The sequence below is a fragment of the Prunus avium genome, chromosome 6, assembly GCF_965620075.1.
Source record: "Prunus avium chromosome 6, drPruAviu1.hap1.1, whole genome shotgun sequence".
In the NCBI taxonomy this organism is placed as follows: Eukaryota; Viridiplantae; Streptophyta; class Magnoliopsida; order Rosales; family Rosaceae; genus Prunus; species Prunus avium.
In genome coordinates, this window is record NC_142289.1 from 9,757,577 (window position 1) to 9,776,690 (window position 19,114).

A 19,114-nucleotide genomic window follows, 5' to 3' on the forward strand; every position below is an offset into this window, starting at 1 on the left:
CTGGAGGAGTCTTGAGGGATCATTTGGGTCAGTGGATTGGTGGATTTTCTGTCAACTCAGGCCAGGGAGAAGTTCTTGAAGCTGAGTTGTGGGGGCTATTTTTTGGGATGAACTTGGCTGTTGAGAAAAAAGTAGAGGATATTGTTATTGAGATGGATTCTGAGACTGCGGTGCTTCTTGTTCAGAGTAAGATTTTGAATGCTTGTCATCCTAATGCAGGGCTGATTAGTAGCTGTAAAAGACTTATGAACTTGTTTCGAAGGATCAAGCTTCAACATATCTATAGAGAGATGAATGATGTAGCTGACGGGTTGGCTACTTGGAGTCACAATTTGGATCTAGGCTGTTACTATCTTGAGGAGAGCCCTGCTTGGCTTGATTTTTTATTGCTTAATGATTCTTTGGGAACTGTTAAGTCCCGCCTGATTAGTTCTGGTTAGTTGCTGTGTTGGTGCTTGGGGTTTCCCCCCATTTTCTTCATAAAAAAAAAAGAAGTAGCTTCTCCAAAACTGATTTTTATAAAAATATCGGTTCTCTATAAAGAAACTATTAAAATACCAATACCGTCCTTATTATTTCTCAAAATGGCAAATGTTGTAGAACGCATCACACAAGTATTGGGCCTGTGAGCGCTCGAGCCCAGATATTGGCTCCTCCAAGCCGAAGTTGGAAAACGTCAAACATTCATCAATTATGTAGGCCCCTATACACACCATTTTGACCATTATGTCTGTTTGGTATCCATTTTCACGGGCCCAACAAGCATTTTCCAAATGTCTGGGCCTATGAGCATTGAGTAGGGAAAGAAAACTAACATTACATTATCAAACGCTTTTTTACAAATTTTAAAAATTATTTCCTTCCTTTAGAAAAAAAAAATAGATATGATCAAAAGAGACCAACGAGGTCTAGCCCAGTGGAAAGGATATTGACTTGCAGACCAGTGGTTTTAAGTTTGAATTCCCATGACACCTGTGTGTATGAGAAAACCCCCCTCCCCCAATATCGCTTGTTTTTTTTTTAAAAAAAGGGATCAAAATAAAGTGTAATATGTGTGAAAAGCCATATTATAAAGATATTCTTCTTCTTCTTTTTCATGTTTTTGTTAACAATTATGATCTATGAGATTATCAATCATAACTTCTACTGATGAAGTGAAGATTAGTTGCTACTACATCAAATGATCATTAGTTTACGTAACTATTTATTTCTTCGTACTAACAATATTAGAGAGCACCAACTAATGGTCGAATTCTATAACGAAGGCCTTATCTAAGGCCCTTAGATGATGCCCCATCTATTATAAGTTATATAAACCATATTTATTCACAACAAATAAAAAATTATCACATAATTTCTTGCTAAAAGTTGATGTGTCTAGCATTTTTCATAACCCTGTTTTGGCCCAAAGCTTGCTTGAATCTTGACTACGAATGGAGTTGATTTGATTAAAGTAATAAGATAAAAAGTGTGAACACATTTCCAGCACATCTTTTCAGTTAGACCTAATAGCACTTCTTAATCTAACAATTAAAAAAAACAATAAAAACAAAACAAATAAACAAAGAACCCTAACAATTCAAGACATCCTCGTAACCCTACTCACGAGGAACTCAGTTTGGTGGGTCATGTGACACCTATGTTGTAGGTGTGTAGCAAATTTGATTCCAATATTTTGGACATCCAGATTATAACTTAATATAAAATAATGATTGGATGATCTTTTAATAACAAGCCATTAACACTCATAACAATGCGCTCACACATTGTTCATTAAACTAATCACTCTCTGTTCTGTTCTGTGCCACAATAAATTAATTAGTATTATTAATTTATAATTATTATTATTATGTAATGAATCCAACCTAAAATTGGCAGTGGGCAGGGTCCAGTCTGGGAGGACCCACACAAAACCCCCGTGCCCCAGTCCCACCCAAAAGCCATAAATAATATTTAATCCACCCAAAAAAAATTAGATGAAAATACGTGTCGGTGTATGATTGAGTGAGGGGGCAACGGAAGCAGCAACGTATTAGAATGAGAGAGCAGTGGGAGATGGGGAAAAGCAGTCAAAGCAAAAGACCGGATAAGCCAACGGAGGCGTACAGTCAAAGCAAAACTGTCGCGGTCAAACGCTTAGCTGGGACCTTTACCCGAAAAAATAAAAGTAGGAAAATATTATTATTTTGAATATTAAAAAGTGGAAAATTGGTTGGTGGGTTCCACTTGGGTTTTTACTTAGTAATTATTATAATTTTTTTGGAGAGAAAAAGTGTCTGAAATATTCGATTTGCTAAATCGAGATGTGGCATCGTACGTAGGAAGCTCATCGTGGGCCGTTCCTAATTTCCTCATTCCTAGTAACTAGTAAAATAGTAAAGTAGTAAATAGTGGTACGTGGGCAAAAAGACTAGTCTCTCCCCTTCGTGGGGGTTGGGTCATGACTCAGATGACTCGTGGGTACACTTTACCCAATTTGGGCGGTCTTTTTGACCCACTTTCCTTTTCCTCTCTCAAAATACCACTTTGTCCTCTTTCTCAAAATATCATTTGACTCATGAAAATCCGAAAGAGTCCTTTACATAATATTAAATGTTAAAGAATTTCTGTCCAAAAATATAAAAATAAATAAGTTGTCCGTCTAATTGTGATCCAATAAATGAATAAATACAATGGGAAATGGCTTGGGGTGAAAATAATTCAAATGCAGAAGGGTTCTATTTAAACGACATGTCAATTTTGCGTCATTTTTATTGATGTATTTGTGACACTGACTTATATGAACTTTAACATTTTAAATGCTAGAGGACAAGTTTTGAAAAAAAGTAAGCTAAAATTCTAATTATACAGATAACTAAAGGGTTCGAATTGCAACAAGGTTTTAGAAGATGCAAAAAAAATAAAGATGATCAAGCGAATATGGTATGAATAACTAGTGACACTTCTCTCATACAATTGTGAAAGATACTCCAAGTTCAATTCATTTCAAATTTGTTTAAAAAAATACCAAACAGGGGTATAATTGTCAATGCAGAAAAGATTTGTAAATGGACAATAAAGATGGATAAAGCAGGTAATTAGCAGAGAAGCGGGAGATTAAGGAGACAAGTGAAATGACTGCACGTGTGCTGCGCGGGCCGAGGGGCTTATTCACCGGCTGCAGCCCGTGGTTCCCGGTCATCCGATATTTCAAAGTCCCCATTTTTAATTTTTTTAACATAAAAAAAAAACAAACAAACAAACAAAAATATAAATAAACAAATTTATTATTTTCGGTAAAGACTGGAAGAGCTTTCAGTAAAACTTCTCCAAAAGAAGAGCTATGGCTTTTCTCTGCTCCTCTCTCTCTTGGTCTCTCTGTCCACCTTTGCCTTTGGCGGTACGGCCCCTCACATAGTTTTTTCTCTTAAAGCTCTTCGAATTCCTCATTTTCTCCGCCTTATGAGATCTGGGTATTGCTTATTTTATTTTCTTCTCTCAATTTCTGCACAACCCCCTTTAGATTTACTTGTAGTCTCCACTGTTTGCTTATCTTTGAGCGGTCTAAGTCTTTTTGTTTTTCCCCCTTTGCTTTGCTTTATTGCACATCTTTTTCTGTTCTGGTGAAATGGGTTGTTGATTGAACCCTTTTGAAGCTTGAGCATGAAGTGAAACGAGCTTGATTGTGTGTTTTATGATGTGTGTATTATGATTGTAATGATGCTTTTGACCGTAGAAAGAGATCAGATAAAAAGCAAACTAGGAAAAAGCAACAGAAGCTGTGTGTGTGTGTGTGTGTGCAATAAATAGAGTATTGTTGCTTGTATATTGTCAATGAGAGAAACACAGGTGGGATTTTTATTCTCTGTCTTTATCCCTTTTCATACATTTCATGTGCTATCCAGATGTAATGTGCTCTGAAGGGAGCTTGCCATTGCAGTCGTTTTGAGGGTATTTTTTTAGTTCTCTCTCTGGTTTTTTTGGGTTTTTAATATTTTTGAGGGTTTGGGTTTCTTTTCTCTCAAAAGGAGTTTCAAGAATGCCTATGTTTCAGCCCTCAAAGAGGGATGGGGTTGTTGGGTTTGATGGTGGTGGAGATGGGCATGTGATAGATCTGGACACAGCTGTGAAGGATGGGGTTTTGGGTGGTGTTGGTGGTGGGGTTGTTACTACTGGTGTTGGTGAGAAATTGGATCTGAGGAAGATGATTGAAGAGCTTGACTTGTCTGAGGTCCCTTCAGTGTTCATCTGCCCAATCTCCCTGGAGCCAATGCAAGACCCAGTGACCCTTTGCACTGGCCAAACCTATGAGAGCTCCAACATTCTCAAATGGTTCAATTTGGGGCACCTCACCTGCCCCACCACAATGCAGGAGCTCTGGGACGATTCGATAACCCCGAATAGGACCCTTTACCATCTAATCTACACTTGGTTTTCCCAGAAGTATCTGCTCATGAAGAAGAGGTCTGAAGATGTTCAAGGAAGGGCTTCTGAGCTTGTCGAGACACTAAAGAAGGTGAAGGGTCAAGCTAGGGTGCAAGCCCTCAAGGAGCTTCATCAAGTTGTGGCAGCTCACGCCACTGCCAGAAAGACACTGATTGATAAAGGTGGGGCTACTGTAGTTTCATCCCTGCTAGGTCCATTTACTTCACATGTTGTTGGTTCCGAAGTCATTGCCATTCTTGTCAATTTGACCCTTGATTCAGAATCGAGAACGAGTTTGATGCAACCCGCAAAAATTTCATTAATGGTGGACATTCTGAATGAGGGGTCCATTGAGACGAAAATCAATTGTACCCGGTTGATCAAAATGCTGATGGAGGAGAAGGATTTTCGATCAGAAATTATTTCAAGCCATAGCCTCTTGGTAGGACTAATGAGGCTGGTGAAAGATAAGAGGCATACAGCCGGAATCTTGCCTGGACTTAGCCTCCTCAGAACAATATGCTTGCATAAGGAAGTAAGGGGTTTGATGGTGAACATTGGGGCTGTGCCTCAGTTAGTTGATTGTTTGCCTTCTCTCGACCATGAATGCTTAGAACTAGCTCTTTTCGTCTTGGATGCACTGTCCTCTCTACCGGAGGGAATATCAGCTTTGAAGGATTGTTCAAACACCATTCCGAATATGGTGAGGCTTCTTATGAGAATTTCAGAAAGTTGTACTCAATATGCACTGTCAATTTTATGGTCTGTATGCAAACATGCCCCTGAAGAATGCTCATCAATTGCTCTGGATGCTGGTCTAGCGGCAAAGCTCCTCCTTGTGATACAGAGTGGTTGCGGTCCTGTCCTGAAGCAGCAGTCTGCAGAGCTCTTGAAGCTTTGTAGTCTAAACTATACTGATACAATATTCATTTCCAAGTGCAAACTCACAAGGACAATCCAATGACGGAAATTTTACTTGGATATGTATATGACCCTTTTGATTCTGATATGAGGCCCTGAACAGAATGCCAAATCGGGGGTGTGAGGTACGAATCAGCTCACCTGTATATACTTGAAAAGTATGTTTGTTCCAACAATTGATTCAACATTCATGAAGAAGTCTCACAATGTGGACATCACACACCATGCTGGTTCTAATGCAATCATGCAATTTGCTCAACTGGCGTCAATGGTTGTCGAATAAACCCCAGAAGAAAGAAGAAAGTGTAGTTAGTTGTTGGATAAAGATACTTGTTAGGAGGAGAATTTGCTCCAAAAAATATGGAGCTTGCAATTACAATTGTAATTGTCAAGAAATTGCTTGGCTCCCACTCTTTAGTTCCCTTTGTTCTCCTTAAGGTCTTGGTAGTAGCTCCCAGTTTTCCTATTGTTTTTTTTCTTTTCTTAAGTGGGAGTTTTGCTTTTGACCCACTAACTGTAGAAATAGTAGAGCCTTTGGGTTCTGTTCTCCATTTTAACGTGTACATTGAATTGAAGTCAACAATATCCTTCCCCAGTTATTTGCTTTGTTTACAATATAATTTCACATTCTGTGGTTCTTGTATATAAGATTCTCTCCTTCTCCTTCAAAGTTTGGATTTTCCCCTCTTTTTGGTTTGCTTCAGGCTTGCTGATCCAATCCCAAACTCTCAATGAGTGTGAGGAAGTTGGTGGATATTGGCTATTGGGTAGGGGGAGAGAGAGAGAGAGAGAGAGAGAGAGAGAGAGTTGCAGGTTGCAGGTGCAGGTCCTAGACTTGATTACATCATGTGCTGAAGTTTACTATTTAGGGCAACACTAGAGGGCTTTCGTGCATTGTGTGTACTTGCTTTGAGAACGGGACCAATCGATGATACCTTGCTTGCACTCACTCACTCATTCATTCATTCATTCATTCACTGCTGAGCTGCTGACTGATATGAAATATTGAAATGAAAGAAATGAAAGCTCAGAGCTTTCACTGCACTTTGTGTGTGTGGTTGAAAGTTGAAGCTGCTGCCATGTGATGTGCCTCGTTTTGGTTTTCAGTAATACCTCCAAATTTTGAGAGCCAAGCCCTACCACTGTTGTTGTGCAACTTAATGATTCTACAGCAAATGTATGAATTATAATTGATTTATTTATCTACACTTGAAAATACAAAAAATAAAAATTGTACTATTAAAATAGTGAAATTGGATCCTAGCCTTCAATACTAGATTCTTTTCTTCTTCTTTTTTCTGTTTTCTTTTGGGTTTTGTGGTGCAAAATTATGGGAGTGGGCCCTTCGTCTTGCATTACCTGGGAGATCTTTGAAGCCTCATCTTTGGGAATACTGCTTTTCAGTCTTTCACTATTTACTTTTCTTTCTTTGGTTAATCATTTGTGTCAATTCTCCACAGGAGGGGAGGGGACAAGTGAAAGCAACAAGAAATTTCCACCTCCATTGTCTTGTTTGACCAAAAAGCCCCTTTGTATAAAGGAATCAATTACCTGCATAGAGCATCTTCGAACGACAGTTAATAGGCCCAAATTCATGGAGCAGCCAATTCTTATTTGAGCTGGGTTTGGGCTTTGAAGGCCTGCCTTTTTAGAGTATCAACACTTAGGTATACAACCATTGAATCTAATAGGTCCATGTGTTTAGGGTAACGTTCTTTTACAAGACTAATAATGAGATACAAATTCTTATATCGAAGAACTGTAAATTTGAATCTCACATTGATACAAGAATCACGAGTCTAGCAAGCAAGATAACATTTCCTCGTATGCTTATATGATTCTGCATAAAATTTAAGCTACTCACTAGTTACCACGCATTAATCTGCAAAATAGGTAAAGATGAGTACCCTTTCTTTTGTTTTGATTCATTTCCTCACGGCACACTTGACAAGTGGTTTCGTCAGTCACGGGGTTGAATATAGTGACATTAATTTGGTATTTAATTACGGCTTGCCTCAATAAGATGGTACTACAAACTCTGCATTCAGATTGCATCACAATGCTTCTCTGAATCTCTGTAGACCCATTTTAATGAAATGGGGACCAGCCATCCCCACTTTCATCAACAACTAAGATACATTCTACCAGGGACGGACCTGAAGTATGTACAAACTGGGCTATAGCCCACCTGAGTGTTTCTCTTTTCTTATTGTTAGTATAAAAGACATATACTAACAGGAAGAATAAGCTGCAATATGATTTGTGTGTTGTCAACTAATGTTAATTTTAAGCATATATAATCAATTGTTGTTGGCATTGTTGGTGTAAAATTGGACTCTTGAAATAAAAAAATTAAAAATGATATGTTCTTAAATTAAATTTATATAATATTACGATCAATTCTATAAGCCTCCCTATAAGGTTTAACCGAACCTAAAATTTAGCCCACCCCATTTTGAAATCCTGGGTCCATCCCTGCATTCTACTGTATTAGAGGGTACAATTAAGCTACTATAAGTAGCGTTTGTGATTGTGAGCCGTTGATGCATGGTAAGATTCACTTGCATTAATAACCCACAGTGACTTTCCGGCGTATAAACTAGTGCTAGCACTGCTCTCGAGTCCATTAACAATATGTCAAATGGATCACCATTTCTTTTCCAACATCAACTTAACATGTTATGCCATGTTGTCAATTAACATGTTATGCCATGTTGTCAATTAACACTTAGTTTAGTGGTACTTCTCTTCCTAATATTGAAAGAGTTTTTCCATTCAAAACCTGTCCCCTAATAATAATAAAAACTTAATATGTACATGTTAGTCTAATAATTTATGTAATAATTACCCAACTGCCATATAATTGACGTAATCAGTGATCACAAGCTCTTAACATAGCATGATAAATATTTAAAACGACCATTGCTTAGCGTCATGGTCGGTTGGAGAAGACTTGAAAAATTAGCATAGGTGGCTGTTTACATTTTACTTCCCATTGTTTTGTTTTTATATAAGCGATATTTTACTTTAATTTAATCTAAACTATAAGAAAGGATATTCGAATTCGGATGCAAAGTGGGGAGCAAATTGACTTTAACCAATTTCTATGTTTGCACTCAAGTTGTTTTCTAGTCTTTATAATTAAAGCGTGGGTGTGGGGCTGCTTTCTTTCGCTTTTCTCGTTTAGGCTGGATTTTAGTGCATCCAATAGACAAAAAGTTTCCACTTCAAAAAAATAAAAAACCCCATTTCCACTTGTTAGGTTACATTCGTTGATGTTGATAATTTATTAGTGTTCAAAGTAAATCAATAGTAATTGGCGAACATTCATCTCTATTTTCATTTTTTTTTCTTCATAATAAAGCTATACTACTCCATATTGAGTCTAACCAGAATTGAGTATTGAACTCATCATAAGTATATATCGTTTTTACAATTTATATGAGTCGAACACAAGATCTACTACAATCAAGTGGAGACAAATACCACTAAATTAGAGGGTAATTGGTTATTCATATATATCCTTTGAATGTAGGATCCTTTTGAGTCAAACAAGTTAATTGGATTACAACTGTATTTGCAAGTATACAGAGAATTTAACTCTCTGCACCAAATTTGGGCAAAAGATTTCAAATATTAGAACTTGAAAGAATGGTTTTTCTTTTACTATAGTATTCTAGATTGATGTTGGGATATACTACTCCATATTGAGTCTAACTAGAACTGAGTATTGAACTCATCACAAGTATATATCGTTTTTACAATTTATATGAGTCGAACATAAGATCTACTACAATCAAGTGGAGACAAATACCACTAAATTAGAGAGTAATTGGTTATTCTTATATATCCTTTGAATGTAGGATCCTTTTGAGTCAAACAAGTTAATTGGATTACAATTGTATTTGCAAGTATACAGAGAATTTAACTCTCTGCACCAAATTTTGGGCAAAAGATTTCAAATATTAGAACTTGAAAGAATGGCTTTTCTTTTACTGTAGTATTCTAGATTGATGTTGGGATATACTACTCCATATTGAGTCTAACTAGAACTGAGTATTGAACTCATCACAAGTATATATCGTTTTTACAATTTATATGAGTCGAACATAAGATCTACTACAATCAAGTGGAGACAAATACCACTAAATTAGAGAGTAATTGGTTATTCTTATATATCCTTTGAATGTAGGATCCTTTTGAGTCAAACAAGTTAATTGGATTACAGCTGTATTTGCAAGTATACAAAGAATTTAACTCTCTGCACCAAATTTTGGGCAAAAGATTTCAAATATTAGAACTTGAAAGAATAGTTTTTCTTTTACTATAGTATTCTAGATTGATGTTGGGATATGACCTTGGGTTGGTTTCTTGGTTTGTTCATAATGTTTTTTTATAACAGAAAATAAAAACGAAACACATGAGCTTGGGTCAAGAAAGTACATTAATTCTTTGGCTTCCATAATAATAAAAAAACATGAGTTGAAGAGCCAAGAAGGTCTTGATTGTTTCACGGGAGTCCGAACCCTGAAGCAAAGCTTATATGTGAATCCCATGTGCCCAGATTGACCCGTGGGACTCTAGCTGTTTTCAAATCTTTGTATACATGGGTGAAGATGAAAGAGCTCAACCAATTAAGTTATAGCCATTCCCATCGGCCTAGTTGTTGTTTTATTAAACATAAAAAAATGTTGCACAAAATTGACTTAGTCACCTTCACTTCGTTATCAATTGAAGGGTTTTAAATAAATGCTCCCTTACTGTTGGAGTACTTAATAGAGCCACGAGTATGACCACAGAAAAATAAAATAGAATAAAATAAAAACACGAACAAAATTAACAATAAGAAATTATGACCATGCCTTAGCGTCAGTGCTTACTGAAAACAACATATTTGTATATGATCCTAATTAGAAGATTTGGGTGGTTGCTGTGACTGGCTGGATCCTGGATGGGGCATAATTAATTCCATGCATAATAAAATAATGAGTTGGAAGGTTCTTCTTCTAGGGCACATGTTGCTTGAGGAAAATGGGTCGTCACGCGTTTGTCATTTTTGGACATTGGACTCAGAAATTGAAGACGAAGAAGTGCCTGGTTGGTTGATATTCAGCAGAAATATGGATAGCCATCATACTCTGTTCCTATACTTGTCACATTATTTGCATCCAAAAATTGGTAATAAATGATTGACAATTATGCAAAAGAAGTGCAATGTCTAGATACTTGTTATGTGCATTATTGGCAGAGAAAAAATGTAGAAAGTCTCATCCATGTTTTGGGTCGTAGATTTTTGCCTTTAATTCATATCATGGGATAATCATATAAGGTGGATTTCTACACTTATTACCAATTAGATATTCTAATTTTATCATGATATCTGACTATCGAGCGTTTCTATCCATTAATTAATTTTGAATAATGTTGAATGTTCATTTTATCATGGTATATATTATAGCTCGTTATTTTCACGTACCATACCAAACGGCCTCACATGTTCCCACATCATTAATTTAAATGCTAAAAATTGTGTCAATTGTGGTTGTATAGTCTAGGCTAGCATCTTTTGGTGAAGATTAAGCAAAAGTTTCCCAACTAATATATCTGCTTTCGTCACATATTTGGCATGCAATTTGCAAAATAACAGACTACAGTAGAGAAGAGAGATGCATGCATGTAGAGAGAAAAGTGGTTGATCAAACTTTTAGAGTAGAGTATTACTATTACACCGAATACCGAATAATTTAAGTGTGATTTGGATTGATCTTGGTCTTTTAATTATATTCAAATTATTTATAACTGAAGGGTGATTTGGATTGATCTTGACATATATTTTAAAAATTCCATTTGTTAAAAAAAAGTCAAACAGTCATATATTCATAAGAAATTCGTATCCATTAAAAAAAGAGAGAAGAAAAGTTACAAGCATCATTACATTAAATGGACATGCATTCAGTTTGATGTATTTGTAGACTGCTCACCATTTTTTGTGTTATATTGGTTTATGATTATTTCCGGTAGATATTCATCTAAACTTCTGCAATCTTAACTCTTTCATTGCTTCATTTTGAACAAATGAAAACTTAGATTTGGATATATTGAACCAATCATATCTACCAAATTCTTCGATTTCGAAACGAAGCCGTTCCATTTTGGGGGTGAGGCAGGCCTGCAAGACCCTCAGAGCCCTAGACATTGCTGAAAATACTTGATGATCACTACTAGAAGATGGAGAAGAAATCCAATATCGTAATCCAACAAAATAAAAGCCGACAACAATATGCTTGCTTGTAATGCAAGCATAGGCTTAAATATACAATATGCTCATTGGAACCGACCATTATGAATGAGTGCAGTAAGACCAGATCAACAAAGGGTTTTTTTTTTACTATCATAATCAAAGACACATAAATTAATAATTGGTCAATGTTTTGAGTGTTGGTCAAAGAACAAGAACCGCACGTGTAACAATTGAAGGGCCCGGTAATGCATAGTATAATGGCGGCTTGGTCCACCTTAAGCAACTTGCTTCGCCATCCCTACAGCTCCAACACCATATCTTATTAATAGAGTTATTTATTCAAATAGTCCTCAAATTTATACCCGAGTTGCATTTTAGTTTCTCAACTAAATTATTCATTCAAATGATCTACTAACTCTTTATTAATCAACGAATTGATCCTACCGTTCCATTCCCCATCACACACAAAATGATCAAATCACACCTAGGGCGTTTCTACACTAAGGGCAGGTTGGGCAGCTACTCAGGCCAAATTTTTCCATAAAAAATATTGAATGGGCATCTTTTCTCCTTTTGTTTTGTCTACAACGACTTCTCCTCTACTTCTCTTGACATGTAGACATCAACTTGTCCTCTTGCTAGCAATAACTTCTCTTTTTCGCAACAATTATTCAACTCATTCTCTCCTTTTTAATTATCTTATGCATCTTTAATTTGAAATTGAGTATTCTAGGGTTTAATTAGGAATGAATTAAAATTTGGAGATTTTGTTGAAAATTAATTAGGGCTTTGATTTTAGGAGTTTTATTAAGATGTTTGATTTGTTGTTGGTATTGTTGGGATGTTTGATTTGTGTTGGTATGTTTGATTAAATGCATTGATGGTATTATGAGAATTGGTATATTTTTGTTGAGATGTTGATATCTCTTCATAGCAAAATCTTTCTGAATCTTCCATTATTGAGTCTCAAGTTGAAAGAGTTGAGAATCAAAGAGTCAATGATGATCAAGATTTTAATATCAATTAGCTTAAGTGTGATCCATGATTATGTTGTCAAATTTTTTGTATTTGTTAAACTTTTATTTATTGGTAGAGATGCATTTGAGGCTAAGGCGCATTACGTCCCTCTGACTATGTGGATCTTTATATGCTTATGAACGAAATCCACTCGCCGTTGAGTTTAGTATGTAAATTTTGCCCAATCGGCTTTTGATATCTAGAACCGCCACTGAATCACACAAAGAATAACAAAGAAGAAAAGAAAAAACCAATAATACACAATTAAATCTGCTTATATTATATATAATTGGTCAAACAGTTTGATTTGACCACATTGCAATTTTACACAAATACAACTGTCAGCACAGACACAAACACACCCGCCGACGGCTGAGGACAAAAACCAACATTGAAATTCTGTTCTTTATTTTCCCTTGCCCTCCCCAACGGCTTCCCTTCTAGGTTGTTGCCTTTCTTTACTCATTTTTCAATCTATATATATACATAAATTAGTGCTTCGTTATTTTCATAACACAAAAATCAAATCCCCAGTGATCTCAGACTTCATTTTTCTCAAAAACCCAGAATTTCAATCCCCATGGAATCTCATTCCTCTTCTTCTTCAGCCTCTTCCACCACCACTTACTTGTCTCAAACCATGCAACCAACGAAGGGTTTAATCTCAAACTCAAATTCACTTCCTTATCACCAATCTTCACTTCACTCTGTTCGGAGGCCTTCTTTGAAGCCCTGGCGGAAGCCAGCGGTGGCTCCGCTTCCGCCGACCCCGCCAAGAATCTACAAAGTGGACCCCATTAACTTCAAAGACCTTGTTCAAAGCCTCACCAGCGGGCCGGGGTTTTTGGAGGCTCGATCTCTGCAGAGAGTTGCACCGGCGCCGATTGTTGTTCAGAGAAATGCCTCTGTTCTGAACAATGTTCTTTCTTCTTCTTCTTCTTCCCCGGCATCGAAAATTATTTCACCATTTTCAGCCATGTACAAGGACTTGGCTGAAACACTGGAAATGAGTTCTACACCTCATCATCAGAAGGCGCATGAAAGCAATGTGGACCCTAGTTATCTGAGACTGAACTTGCAGTCACCTTCTTCCCATCATTGGTTTTCTTTTCCTTTGCTCAGCCCAGGAACTATGTCCAGTCTGGAACAGAGCACAGTGCTTTAGGACTATTTCAAACCCTAGCTAGGCATGAGCCAGTTATATAAATATGTGAGCCCAATTTCTATAAATTGTGGCCTTTTTGTTTTAAGTTGTAAGTTTTAACATCCTGTTATGTTGTAGGGAGTTTGATATAAATGCGCAGAAGCCATTTTTAATTTGAATGTGAAATTATGAATCAATGAAATCAGATGGGATTCAAGCAAATGGCTTGTTTGCTCAGAGTTCTTAAATTCTTAGCCAGTTTTTCTGAATCCAAAATTTGATGAACTAGTCACGCAAAATAATGCAACCCTAGCGAACCTGATGGACTTTTATGACGGCCTACATGGTGGGTGGGGGGCAGCAGACAACGTGAGACACAAGAAGGGAATCAAGTGGATGCGACAAAATGACTTCCGATGAGACAATATGGGATTCTATGTTTCAGGGGGCACTGCATAATCAAGCTTTCTTTGACACAAACTGAATGTTAACAATTAAGTGATATGACAAAAGTTTGTTTCTATTGAGAAAGCTATTAGTCACGCAACGTGACAATTAAAGGCAAGATAGTTTCAGTAAGCATGAATATTGAAATCCACGATAGTTTCAATAAGCATGAATACTGAAATCCACCAGAAATATGAGAAAACTTCGAAGTTTATTTTTGACGAAAACGAAAATGGTGATAACAACCCTAAACCCTTAACTAAAGTTGGAATATAACTACTTCAAATCCTAGAAGCACTATAAATTATAATTAAAGCCCAAAAATGAAAATAACGAAATTTCAAAAACATCTCAAAACTTCTAATATCACAAAACGTCCATAAGGTTTACGAAACTATCAGATTGCATCATTAATGTTTTTTCATGTCATTGGTGGTCCTCAAGGTTAGTGTGTGTGATCACAAATGGTCCATGCCGTTAGGTTCCGTCAAAAACTCCGTTAGTTTGCTGACATGGCATATATATATATAACAAAACATCCCTGAGGTTCACGCACCTATCACAAATGGTCCGTGTAAATTTTTTAAATTTTTTAAATTTAAAATTCATAAAATTTTGGTTTTCTTTTTTAAATCTTATGAATTTTAAATTATTTAAAAATAGATATTGTATTTTAAATATACATGACACTATATTATTGTAGATGTGGGCTCCACATATATACCATATCAACAAACTAATGCAGTTTTAAAAAAATAATTTAAAATTCATAAAATTTTAAAATGAAAAAAAATCAAGGGTTTAGGTTCATAAATGGTCCTCCATGTAATCTTTCTATAAATGGTTTTTTCATTTTTAAATTTTATGAATTTTAAATTATTTTTAAAAAACTTCATTAGTTTGTTGATGTGGCATATATGGAGAGCCCACGTCTTCAAAAATATAGTGTCATATGTATTTAAAATACTATATATATATATATATATATATATTTAAATAATATAAAAAATAAAACCAAAATGTTATGAATTTTAAATTAAAAAATTAAAAATTTCGCAGGGACCATTTGTGATAGATGTGTGAACCTCGGGGATGTTTTGTGATATATATGCCACGTCAGCAAACTAACGGAGTTTTTGACGGAACCTAATGGCATGGACCATTTGTGATCACACATACTAACTTTAAGGACCACGAATGACAAGAAAAAAAAAAATTAAGGATGCAATCTGATAGTTTCGTAAACCTTAGGAACGTTTTGTGATAATAAGCCCTTTTTTTTTATATTAGTATAAGCGATAGTCTAAACTACATGGGAAGGGGATTTCTTACTCAAACACACTACTATGATGCCATAGGGGTTCGAATATGAGACAACTAATATGCAAGTCAATGCTAGAGGTGGATCTAGCCAGTTTTTGGCTAGGCGGTTGACCAGCTGAAAATATTCAACAAAAAAGGTAGATATGTTAGCCCATCCAAAAAAATGAAGAAGAAGAAACCCTATTTCTAGTTGCCCAACCATCCATCAACAGATTCTCTTCTCCTTGTTACTCTTTGCGACTTTGTTCATAGAGAGGCAGGACAGATGAAAGGATAAAGAAGTTAACAATCATTACGTCCCCTGATTATGGGTGTATCTTTTTATGTTTATTAATGAAATTCACTTGTATCGTCGAGTTTAATATGTAAGTTTCGCTCAGGCGGCTTTCAAATCATGGATCCGCCACTGGTCAATGCCCTTTTCCACTAGACTAGATCCCGTTGGCAAAACATGTCAAAACTTAAAATGATGTTTTGACCTAGTAAATGAAGTTATTTGGCCGAAAAGTTCCATACATCACAGCAAAAGGGTGAGTTTGACTAGTCTCGCCGTTCTCTTCGAGCCCAACCAATTTTGCATCCTTTGTGCAAGCATCGATTCAATTGCTCCTCAATCTCCTCCGCAAGCCGTTGGACATCAACTAGGGACAACACAAATTCTTTAACATCTATGACATAACTAAATTGAAACAGAATACAACAATAAGTAGATGAGTCCATGACACAAGTTAAGCACGTTTGGTTTCTTCAGTGTGTGTCAGTCATCGAGAAGTAGTATGTAATGTGAAGTTCTTATAGCACTTCCAGCTGTTTGTTTTGCCAAGGCAAAAGGCCCTTGGCTGCAAAAACTCAAGCCACCAAGCAAATCTAGACCGAGCAGGAAGTGGGCATCACTAAGAGCACTTCCACCTCTATGGGCAAAGACAAGGCAATGGCTGTCATTATTCACGTGAATAGTGGCAACCTTTGCAATTTTGTTTCCACCCCTCTGGGTTAGGGCAAGGGCAATTACTATTCACATGAGATATGAGAAGATGAATTTGTATAGAGTTTTTGGTGTGGGAAATAAAGAATATGGCTATGTATTTATATAAAATAAAATAATTTTTTTTGAAAATTTTGGTTTTTTTTCCAATTTTTTTTAGTTGCTGGTGTCATTATGACGTCAGCATATTGTCATTTTGCCCAAGCAGCAGCTCGAGATGAACATACCCGTGGGCTTGCTTGGGCTCGTGGGACCCACCCCTTGCCCGGGCTGGACTTGGCGCGGTGGAGTTGGATTTTGGCCCTTGGGCCCCCTTCTACCCGAGCTGGCCTTGCGCGTTGGAGATGCTCTAAGAATGGACAGGCTCGAAGAATAAAATTGAAAAAATATCAAAAAATTCTGAATTATTTATTTATTTATAAATACTTAGCAATTTTTTATTTATTAATCTCATACATATATAAATAAAATTAATCCCATGTGAATAGTAATTGTCCTTGGGTTGCCATGACAATGGGTAGAAAATAAAAAAAATAAAATTGATAGGGCATATATTATTCACGTGAACAGTAATCACCCTTACTTGCCCTTGCGCTTTACCATGACAAATAGGTGAAAGTGCTTTAATGTGAAGTTCTTACATGAAAGAATATTTATGTGGAATTGAAATTTAAGCTGTGATCTTACATGAATTAATATATCTGTGGAATTGAACTTTAAGTCGATCTTCTGAGGTGGAACACTAGCATCAACTAGAATTACTGTTAAAAAACAAACCTTAACCTTCACTGAATGAAGATCAATCCATTCGAAGCAACTTCTGCAGCTTTAACAAATCTAGAAAAGAAGCAAGTCACGGGGCATAAAACAAAAGTGAAAACTAAAAAACAAGAATATTGTATATCCTCACTAAACAATGTTTATTTTGCTTGAATGTTTTACACATATCAGTTCAAACAACATAACAAAATTGTGAGAAAAGGACTCCAGCATCTGTATTTGGCAATCTTGTGTGGATCAAATACATTTGTCCCACATCAAAAAATGTACTGTCCATAATGTGGTAACTTTGCTTAAATTGCACTAATATAAACTCCCAACGTCAAATCCTAACGGGAATAAATGACAAAGTTGAGGACAATATCGATACGCTCTCTCTAGCTACCAGTCTAAAGAACATGGTCCCCAACAATTACGCGTATCAACGTTGCTTGAAATGCTTTACATATACATTGGAGGCCCGCACTGAAAGTTGAAAAGAATGACAACCAGAATATGGCTAGGGCCAACTCACTACCAAAACACACAAAGAATCAACGGAGAAGAGAGAGAAAACGTCCAATAATGGAACACATTTAAATCTGCTTATAATATAAATAGTCAAACATAATTGATTTGACCACATTGCAATTTTGCACGTGTAAAATCGCCAGAACACACACCCGCCGACGGCTGAAGACAAAACCAGCATTGAAATTCTTTTTCTTTATCTTCCCTTCCCTTATCCAACGGCTTCACTTCTAGGTTGTTGCCTTTCTTTACTCATTTTCAATCTATATATATATACACAAACTAGTGCTTCCATTATTTTCATAAGAGACTTTAGTCTTCTCCAAAACCCAGAATTTCAATCCCCATGGAATCTCATTCCTCTTCTTCTTCTTCAGTTTCTTCCACCACCACATACTTGTCTCAAACCATGCAACCAACAAAGGGTTCAATCTCAAATTCAACTTCACTTCCATATCAGCAATCCTCACTCCACTCTGTTCGAAGGTCTTTGTCGAAGCCGTGGCGGAAGCCGGCAGTGGCTCCACTACCGCCAACTCGGCCAAGAATCTACAAAGTGGACCCCATTAACTTCAAAGACCTTGTTCAGAGCCTCACCGGCCCGCCGGAGTCTTTTGAGGCTCGAACTCTCCAAAGCGTTGCGCCGGCGCCGATTGATGTTCATAGAAACGCCTCTGTTCTAAACCATGTTCCTTCTTCTGCTTCTTCCCCTGCATCAAAAATTATTTCACCATTTTCAGCCATGTACAAGGACTTGGCTGCTGATACATTGGAGCTGAGCTCTATGCCTCATCATCAGAAGGTACATGATAGCATGGTGGACCAGAGTTATCCGAGACTGAACTTGCAGTCACCATCTTCCCATCATTGGTTTTCTTTTCCCCTGCTCAGTCCAGGGACTCTGTCCAGCCTGGAACAGAGCACTGTGCTTTAGGAGGACCTATTTCAAAATCCCAATTTCTTTCAATTGTGGCGTTTTTTTTTTTTTCTTCAAACTTTATATTTCTGGTTTAAGTTATAGCATCCTAGTATAGTAAGAATAGAGGCTGTATGTGATGATGTGATTTTGGCTGCAACGCTAAGCTAGCTGCTTCAGAAGCCTTTTAATGTGAATGTGACACTAATTATGAAATCAATGAAATAATTAAAGTGAGTATCTTTTTAAATCAAATTATGGAGAAGTTGATGAACTATTGTTTTTTCGATTTTTGTTGCTCAAACTTATGAGACACTTGATATGCACGCAAACGAACGAAGATGTCATCGGCAAATTCTGGCCACAGCACATGGGATTACCGTCAATGAGAGTCATTACATGTACCAAACTTCGTCAGATCAACCT

At 36.6% G+C, this 19,114-nt stretch overlaps 3 protein-coding genes across 3 annotated transcripts; all 3 read left to right on the forward strand.

Annotated features, from left to right (window-relative positions):
* Nucleotides 1–3,277: 3,277 nt before the first annotated feature.
* Nucleotides 3,278–5,973, forward strand: LOC110772858 (U-box domain-containing protein 30-like). Its single transcript, XM_021977338.2, has one exon. It carries the CDS (start codon nucleotides 4,019–4,021, stop codon nucleotides 5,366–5,368), a length of 1,350 nt encoding a protein of 449 aa, XP_021833030.1. The 5' UTR covers nucleotides 3,278–4,018; the 3' UTR covers nucleotides 5,369–5,973.
* A 7,050-nt stretch (nucleotides 5,974–13,023) lies between these two features.
* Nucleotides 13,024–13,924, forward strand: LOC110744322 (VQ motif-containing protein). The gene has a single exon (XM_021944299.2). It carries the CDS (start codon nucleotides 13,164–13,166, stop codon nucleotides 13,746–13,748), a length of 585 nt encoding a protein of 194 aa, XP_021799991.2. The 5' UTR covers nucleotides 13,024–13,163; the 3' UTR covers nucleotides 13,749–13,924.
* Nucleotides 13,925–18,009: 4,085 nt separating this feature from the next.
* On the forward strand, nucleotides 18,010–18,943 carry LOC110744321 (uncharacterized). Its single transcript, XM_021944298.2, has one exon. It carries the CDS (start codon nucleotides 18,119–18,121, stop codon nucleotides 18,704–18,706), a length of 588 nt encoding a protein of 195 aa, XP_021799990.1. The 5' UTR covers nucleotides 18,010–18,118; the 3' UTR covers nucleotides 18,707–18,943.
* Nucleotides 18,944–19,114: the final 171 nt, after the last annotated feature.

Excerpts from the sequence above, each read along its gene's own strand:
- LOC110772858 (XM_021977338.2), top strand. The coding sequence starts at position 4,019 with ATGCCTATGTTTCAGCCCTCAAAGAGGGATGGGGTTGTTGGGTTTGAT.
- LOC110744322 (XM_021944299.2), top strand. The coding sequence starts at position 13,164 with ATGGAATCTCATTCCTCTTCTTCTTCAGCCTCTTCCACCACCACTTAC.
- LOC110744321 (XM_021944298.2), top strand. The coding sequence starts at position 18,119 with ATGGAATCTCATTCCTCTTCTTCTTCTTCAGTTTCTTCCACCACCACA.